An 8,480-nucleotide genomic window follows, 5' to 3' on the forward strand; every position below is an offset into this window, starting at 1 on the left:
TTAATGTAGGTAATACAATATAATAAAAGAGCAACTGAAGAAAGTTTCGCACTCTAAAAATTTTGTAATGTATTACACCGAATATATAAAGGTGTACACACATATATATTCCATGGAATACTGTTGTAAATTTGTTTCATTAGTATTTAAATTCATTTCAGTTTTGACCACAGTTGATTGATGACTTTTTTTCTACCGATGAATACTAACAGTGGTGTTAATAATTTGCAGAGGGAAACTGTAGAATAATCGTTTGTATGGGGATATTTGCTCCAATTGTATTTCTGATATCAAGCAGTTGTGCTTACATAGATATATTTCGATGTGCAATGTGGGATATGGCAACAATATTACAGGATATATAGGCATAACACCTGCGTCAGGTTCAGGAATTGTAACATATAAGGAGTGATATTCATGTTTATAAGCAACTTTTATTAATTTCCATTAGGTTTTTAGCTTGTTTGCTGTTTGCATTTGCTGAGATAAACAAATATAATGTGTAATAAGTATCTATCTATCTATCGTTCTTCAGTTTTAGGGATTTCTTCTTTATTCGGAGTTTCTTCAGGCGGTGGCAGCATATAGGCATTTTGAGGGGGCAGTAACCAAAGATGTTCTTCATAAGCCGGAGATAAAACTGATATGGAGGGTTCTGGTAATCTCGGTATAGGCAATAAGGAGTTATACTGATTCCAATGCGGGTTAATAAAGAAAATATGGCGATCGGCTGCTTCTTGTAGCGGTCTGCAATTGCCTAAGTTCGGCTCGTCCCAGGGATTCCATAGTTTGCGGAATTCGTTTATCTATTTATAAAATAATTAAACAATACATGTAAGATTTTATTCACCTACTAACTCTTACTCCTGACTTGAAAAAAAGTTGTATTAATGAGTACCTTCGTTTTTTGTTCAATACATGTTTGATACAAGGAATATTTCTTGCATGCTATGTTTCGGTTTGAAGGACAAGATATAGTAGTTACATTGCTGAGTTCAAAATTTTCATACTATAGAGCTCGGTAAAGTGATATACCTTTATATAATATGTACCACCTTGGCCAGAGAGCTTAACATATAATTTTCTATCGCGTGTTCTTTTGTATTAACTGTAATTCTCTTACTCGTTTCTTATAATATTCTGAGTATTATAATTACGAAACGAGTTTCTATTGAGTGCAAAACGATTTGGAGAATTCCGAAAATAAAGACGTGAATAGAAGAAATATAATTAATGATAGTGATAATATCTGTAAAGAATACGACCACACGAAAAGTGCAAATTGTTTTAAAACATTATACGTTACCTGATCTAATGAAGCAAATAGAGTAATTCTTGGAATGAGCCATCTAACCACGTAGCTTTCGTTTCTCACTGTCTTCAAAGAACCCCAATAAAGGAAGTAGTCCTCGAAGAACATTGGCATCAGACGTGACAAAGGGTAGGGTCCTATGCGTGTATGCGTTTGTGCCTCCTGTATCCGAGAGAATCCTTCAATAACCCAGTTTAGACGTTCGTCAGGGTTTACTCCGTACTGAGAATAATGGTTAATGTATAAAAAAATCACATAAACTGTTTCTTCACTTCAGATGTCAGATGTTATCATGATTCTGGGAATTGAAGTAAAGAGATATTAACTTCTGTAGTGATATGTGGAAACTCTAATTTACTCAGCAAGCTAGATATCCACAGTATTACTAACTGAACTATATAGTCCGAAGGATGAACTAGCAAATGGCAACAGACGAGATCATTTATATATAGTTTGACCTTTGACAAAAAAGTAAAGTAACCTGAGTACCTAATATATCGTTAATAATTGGCTGTCGTCTACGTATCTTTTGATTGTGAGAAATCCATTAATCACAAGAACAAGTCGACGGCAAATTGTTATGTGGAAAGTTGGCTTAATTAAATTAACCATTTAGATTCTAAATAGGTAACTGCTGTATATTCAAGTCCTTAAGATTTAAGTACTTTAAGTTTGTGAGTACCGAGCAGAATACCTTTGTCTTAAGGATGCATGAGACGTCACATATATTCTGTGATGTTTATAGTATCTAGACTTTTAAATTAATTAAAATTAAAGCCAATCATGGGACTATTTATTTATTAGTAAAAAAAAGTGTCTCATTCCTTTTTACTAGTTATTATATTTAAAATGACTCTGCTTTTTAAAATGACTAGTATATTTAGAAGGAAAATATTGTACACATTTTTGTAAATATTATAGAGTAATTTTATAAAATTTTTACAGGATTAAGAGATAATGGATAATTTCTGTCTTTGTGACTTTGCAAAAAATCTGCAATCTTTCCGGAGTAAAAGATTGCAGGGTTAGGTTCAATATTTTAAGCAGAAATCGTGAAGCACTTTAAACCTACCTAATCTTTGTAATATATAATTAACAAAATTATTTACCTTAATAATGTAACAAATAATTACAACACCATCATCATGTTGAAAGGCTTCGTCTTGAGTAATGTACTCCGATTTGAAAAAAGTCGCCTGACAAAAAATTCATAGGATTTATAGTAGTGCCTACCTGAGTTCGTTTTGATTTATACAAATGTGTTAATATAAATTGTTAGTAACTAATAAACAAAAAATGGTAGTAATATATATATATATATATGTATGTATATTGTTATGGAGAACGTACAATTATCAAATCCGTTCATTCTTTTTTGTTTTATATATTTTTGCAAAATTTGTAAATTGCATAAAATTTTAAAAGTAAAATTGAAACTAATAATATGTGTGACTGTGTATATGAAGTTTTGAAAAATTATATTTTTTTATCTATATTTTTTTTTTTGTAGGTACAAACCTGCATTTCGCCAGGATATTGGCTTTTGTCCACAGAATGCTCACTGCCTTCCATCATGTTTGATCCCTAATGGAAGTGAATTTGTGAGAAAATGTGTTTTTCCAAAAATGGACCGCCTTCCAAGTAAGGCCTTTCAGCTTTCCATTTACATCCTAATAGTACTACAAGTTATTTAAAGTAATTAAGTTATTTTCACAGTACTAACGTGGTCCCAGTTCGATTTTAACTTGAGACAATATAAATGGATTGTAGTTTCAAACATTCTTTGTTTACAAATTGAAATTGATATTATCTGACGCTGTTATTGGAATTTTCTACCAGAGGGAGACTTTTTACAAAACTCGTTTGTTTGGGCACCTCTGTCCCGTTGGTGTTTCTACCGTGAAGCAGCTGTGTTTGCTTGGCTATGTTTCGGTTTAAATGGTGGGATATGGCAGTGAATTTACAGGGTACAGAGGACTAACACCTGAGTGCTCAGGAATGGCAACGTATGGGGGGTATCCTAGGCGAAACAGTATACTCTGTTATGTCTATCTACTACTCATGTCTATAGGCGACGGTTACCACATTCCATCAGGTGGGCCGTCAGCTTGTTTGCCATTCTAAGTTGCGTAAAGAGAAAACTAATAAAAATACTTTTTCGAAAAGACAATAACAATTCTTAGACTAATGCGAAACAATTTCAGCTCTCTTTGCTAACATAATACGTCCAACTATCAACTTAGTTATCTCAAACATGCTAATGATTTTAGTTTCACTCAGTAGTTTTTTACATAAGGAATATTATTTAGAAAATCAAAATTCTTTCTAGGTATGATTAAAAAACATATAGTCTTTTGGAATGTTTTTTTTAGATTATTTTAAGTGTTATGATAGTAGATATTATTTTTCTTTTTTTTATATTTTCAATTGTACTGCCAACAAACTTTTCTTTTTGTCTCATAGTTAACTGATAGACAAGAGAATGCGTTTAATGTAAGTGTGAAAGTTAAATACATAAATATACTGAGTTAATAATAGCCGCCGTGTGGTCCCGGCATAGAATGGACCTACCTTTCCTTTCCCCTGGGTGTCAAACTAAGGGGATTTAATGGTCGAGGGATGGACAATAGCATCACTCTTAATACTTCATCAAAGATTAACTGTTGCCAACCCTCTTACCAAGCGTGATAACTACTGGCAAAACTCCTTTAAAAAATATTATAAGCATGAAATAAAAACATGTAAATCTTTAGTTTTCGATTCTCATAAAGTATCTCTTGGAACTTGCTTTGATATCCAACAGTAATCTAAATATATTTTATACAATTTTATTATTCTTTATGACAATAAGAACCTGTGTATCCAGTATTGGTTAATTTCATTTTATGTGGGAACACATCAAAGTTGAACCATTTCAGTTCTGGACATTTGTATCGGATAGAACCAGTTATGGATATGTCAATTGGAGTTGGCAGATCTCCTTCAAATTCACTCCAGTAGTATATCCATTCTATTGTTCCGTATGGAGGTTCAACTTTGACCTCTACTTTAGGAGCTTCCTCTTCTTCTTCTGTTTCAAAAACATAAAAACATTGTGATATAATAATACCAAATAGGAATTTTACCTTCATATAAAGAAGTACTGTGTATAATAGTATGTTATTACCTGGTTGTATCATGGGGATAATAGTAGGCATATTATTTTATTTATTAGAAAAAATCTTGACAATTTACTTATTATTTGGATTATATAGAAATCTAAAATTAGGCACTACATAATTTTCAAAATAAAAATATTAATTTCATCAGAGAGATTTGAGATTAATCAAATAATATCATAGAAGTAGGTAAGTACTTTTAATTTATTGACAATGGAATTGGAAAAGGAACTAACAACATCAATCATCATGCTTCAGCATTAACAAAACACAAATCATTGGTCGTAGATAAAGAAAGTGTTCGTAGCGTACGTTCAACTCTAATGGTTTCTAATTAAATTTATTAATAAAAAAAATAGTTGTATTTTTGATTTATGTTGTACTCTCTATTAATTAGTAAAGAACCACAAATTAGATACTAAATAATAACGTACAAGAAAAATATAATACTGTAACTACGACCTCGTTTGCATGACAGGTGAAAAAAGTATCCTATCTTTTTCCATGCCAACATTACATTTGTGTTTATATTCTATTACAGAAGTTTTTGTTCTATTATAGAATGAGACCTAACGTGGAAATAATGTAAATAATATAACAAAGAATATGAGCAACCTAAAATGAAATCTTACTTCTTAATCTAAGAACAAAATAAAAGGCATGACGTTTATTTCATATAACTACTAGATTTTACCGTCAATTTGAAAAAAATATATAAATGCCATTCTTTCCAGATACATCATTGCAATTGAAATATGTAAAATGATGCAAATAGAAACGATTTATTATTAATAATAAGACGCTTGAAGTCTTTCAAAGACAGTAACTTTGATTGTAACTTTGCTTGGTATATTACGTATCATGGAAAATCTTCAAAATCGAGAATTTTTTGTTAAAGATCATATAGATCCTGATCATGAGTTACTCGTTTGGGAAAAATGGATAAGAATTCGTAAAGAAGAGACAAAACGATTAGGAGAAAGAACTAACAGACCACCAGTAGATTTGACAATGAATTTGTTAGAAAAAGTACGTGAAGATAAAGAACGTAAAGTGGTATTAGAACATGCACAGGTTGAGAAAAAACCAACAGTAAGGAATAATTTATGGGAACAACCAGTTAGACTAAAGCAAAAATGTTACTGCAATCCAGTCTATGAAGTGCATAGAACACAAGTTGAACTTGGTCATCCGTCTGTTATTGAACATGTAGGAGTTCCTGATTATATTCAATTCAATGAAAAAGGTTTAACTGGAGTTTCCAAACGAAAGACTTGTAATCAACTCGATGAAGATTATGTCAACTATAGAATGAAGAGAGAAAAAGAATTGGTTCATAAAATAGAGAAAATAGACCCTTTCAGGTAAATATTGTAATATCGTTATTAAATTTTTAAAATACGTATGTATAAGCTTTTACTTGCAACTTTCGTGTATTTGGGATATTTTTACCGACTGGGACAAAAAATAGCTCATACTCCTTCTACATCCTATATCGTACGTATATATAAATTTTTACAGTGATTAGTTAAACCGTTAAGGCTTTATAAGGTAACAAACAACCTCACTTTCACATTTATAATATCAGTAAGAATAATGTAATAACAAGTTTAAATACTCAATGACAATTGTGCAATAAATTAGTTATAAGAAATTTTTCACTACTAACTAGTTTTCATCTGCGACTTCATTGCAATGTCTGGCATATTATGTTGATTGATTGAAATAAAAATAGCTTAATATCCTTCTCTGTGTGAAATAATATGTGAACTTTAAGTTTCAAGCCATTTAGTTGAGTCAAAAAGGTAACAAACGTACAAATTGATTCTCAAATTTTTAATATTAGTGTATGTCTATAAAATTTTAATGTAATGGTTTAAAATCTGCGTTGATAAACCATCTACCAGACCTGCGTAGATTTATTATTTTATATGAAAATAAAGAACAATATACAAGAAAAGTTACAAATTGTACAAAATTATTGTTCATGTCACTTGTTTGCATACTTGCAGACCTGATGTAAGTAAACTTATAATAAAAGGCAGTAAACCTGTACCGCCGCCAAAGAAAATACTACCAATACCTTCAATTAGTGTAGTTCCGTCTTTAGTGTCTGAAAATATAACATGCAGTATATATGCTGTTAGAATTAATAATACTGTAATTTTTAAATATATTCCTGGCCAAAATGTTGAAATTATACAGAAAATGCAAAGAGAAAGTTGGCATGAACCGTGCACCTCATGGACATATTATTTCAATGTTCCTTTAAAAAGAGCGGGAAGAAGTAAATTATTTTTGGAAAATCTTGGGACTGTTGCATTGAGATATAGTTGGAAGAAAATTAAACGATCTATTCCTTTTATTCCTGAAGATTTTCATACACCAGTCTTCTTTTTTAATAAAAATGAAGATGTTTTATCGCCCGGACAAAGTAAACAACTATCTTTTACATTTGTATCAGACAAAGTTGGTATATACAGTGAAATTTGGGAACTAAGCTTTTGTAATATTTGCTTTTTTGATACTTTAGCAGATAAGTTAATTATAAACTTACATGGGGACTCCGTTGAAAATATAGTAAATATTAAAAGAAAAATAGAGACACTTAAAAATAGAATAAATAGAAAAGCTATAAATAATATAGTTATGGACTTGTTAGAAGATATAGTACATAAAGCCACAATAACTGAACCCCAGATATACCCGTATAAAAAAAATATTTTGGAATCAGAGATATTTAATATGAAAAACCCTACATGCTTCTATCATCAGACTGAAGTCAATAAAATGAAAGATATGTATACAGAAATGGTACCGGGTGAGTTATGGGACTTATCCATTAGTAATTGGAGGCAGAAGATGATGGAAAAAGCATATGATGAAAGAATCAAGTATTACGAGTTGCTTAGAAAATCACATATGGAGTTATTGAAGCCCTGGAATGAAGGCGAGGATCTTATAACTCATAAATATCGAGCTACGAAATTGTTATTAGGAAAGATGGTTGATAGTTTTGATTTAAGCTACAAGCGTGTTTTAGATATGATAAATTATAAAAAAGAAATCCCAGAACAGTCAGAGCCCAGTGAAAGTTATCACAGAATTGAATCTTTAACTGTAGATCCTCACACCATAAATATAATCAGAAACGTATTCTATATATACGCATATGAGCATGTTTCAACAGCTATTGAGACTGTTGTAGGAATTCTAAGTAGTTTAGATTTGAACAAATGGATAGAATTTGATTTTTGTCGTTGATAATTAAATTTATGTCTACATTTTATTTTTTTTTATCAATTTATAATATAATGAAGTATACTACTTGCATATGTTTTATTACATTTTATACATTATTTATGCTTCATTATTTATACATATATATTTCACTTTGAAATTACTGTAAGCCCATGACTGTATATTTTTATGTGCAATAAATCTTTTATTTATTTATTTATATGTGGAGGTAGTATAATATTATTATTTTGAAATACTGAATATTATTTCTCAGTAAATTTAAGAGAAAAAAAAAACAATAATCAAGTGCCAATAATTCAACTATGTTGTTACTTTAAAGTTAGTTAGTTCAAACAACTTATTTTTCTTTCATTATTGTAATATTAATAGAGAAAGTTATCAGGATAGATGTATTTGCTCTACTATATATTATTAAAGATTATGTTTCACAATTAACCGACTTTATTTGTAAACCAACTATTTTAATTTAAAAACTAAACTTTTTAAATTTTATCAATGGAATTTGATAAAATTTATACGAGACAAAATTGTAAGTATACCTTTCAGATAAAAAATAATTTTCCAAATCTGTTTACTATTGACAGAGTTATAAAGTAATAAACATAAAACAAATACAACTGATCTGAGAACCTCATTTTTGAAATCGGTTGAAAAGTAGATGTTAACACATTATATTGAGATTTTGTAATGATATCCACCTCAAAATTGTTATATTTTCGATCTTGTAATGCATTTTTTCAACATAACAT

General features: G+C 30.0%; 2 protein-coding genes across 2 annotated transcripts; one reads left to right on the forward strand and one right to left on the reverse strand.

The window, feature by feature from the left end:
• Positions 1-521: 521 nt before the first annotated feature.
• On the reverse strand, positions 522-4,703 carry LOC113513618 (carbonic anhydrase 1-like). The gene is given in 6 exon segments (XM_052900043.1): positions 522-806; positions 1,307-1,534; positions 2,422-2,508; positions 2,831-2,991; positions 4,167-4,382; positions 4,479-4,703. Coding segments are annotated over 6 exon segments (1,008 nt in total). The 5' UTR covers positions 4,510-4,703.
• A 533-nt stretch (positions 4,704-5,236) lies between these two features.
• Positions 5,237-7,960, forward strand: LOC113513617 (MYCBP-associated protein-like). Its single transcript, XM_031911755.2, has 2 exons — positions 5,237-5,834; positions 6,483-7,960. The coding sequence occupies exons 1-2, from the start codon at positions 5,332-5,334 to the stop codon at positions 7,732-7,734; spliced, it is 1,755 nt and encodes a 584-aa protein (XP_031767615.2). The 5' UTR covers positions 5,237-5,331; the 3' UTR covers positions 7,735-7,960.
• Positions 7,961-8,480: the final 520 nt, after the last annotated feature.

This window comes from Galleria mellonella, unplaced genomic scaffold (genome assembly GCF_026898425.1).
Source record: "Galleria mellonella isolate WM207_F2 unplaced genomic scaffold, CSIRO_AGI_GalMel_v1 utg1260, whole genome shotgun sequence".
NCBI lineage: Eukaryota > Metazoa > Arthropoda > Insecta > Lepidoptera > Pyralidae > Galleria > Galleria mellonella.

Coding starts and splice junctions, on each gene's coding strand:
- LOC113513617 (XM_031911755.2), top strand. CDS start 5,332: ATGGAAAATCTTCAAAATCGAGAATTTTTTGTTAAAGATCATATAGAT. Junction 5,835..6,482: donor GAGAAAATAGACCCTTTCAG/GTAAATATTGTA, acceptor GCATACTTGCAG/ACCTGATGTAAGTAAACTTA.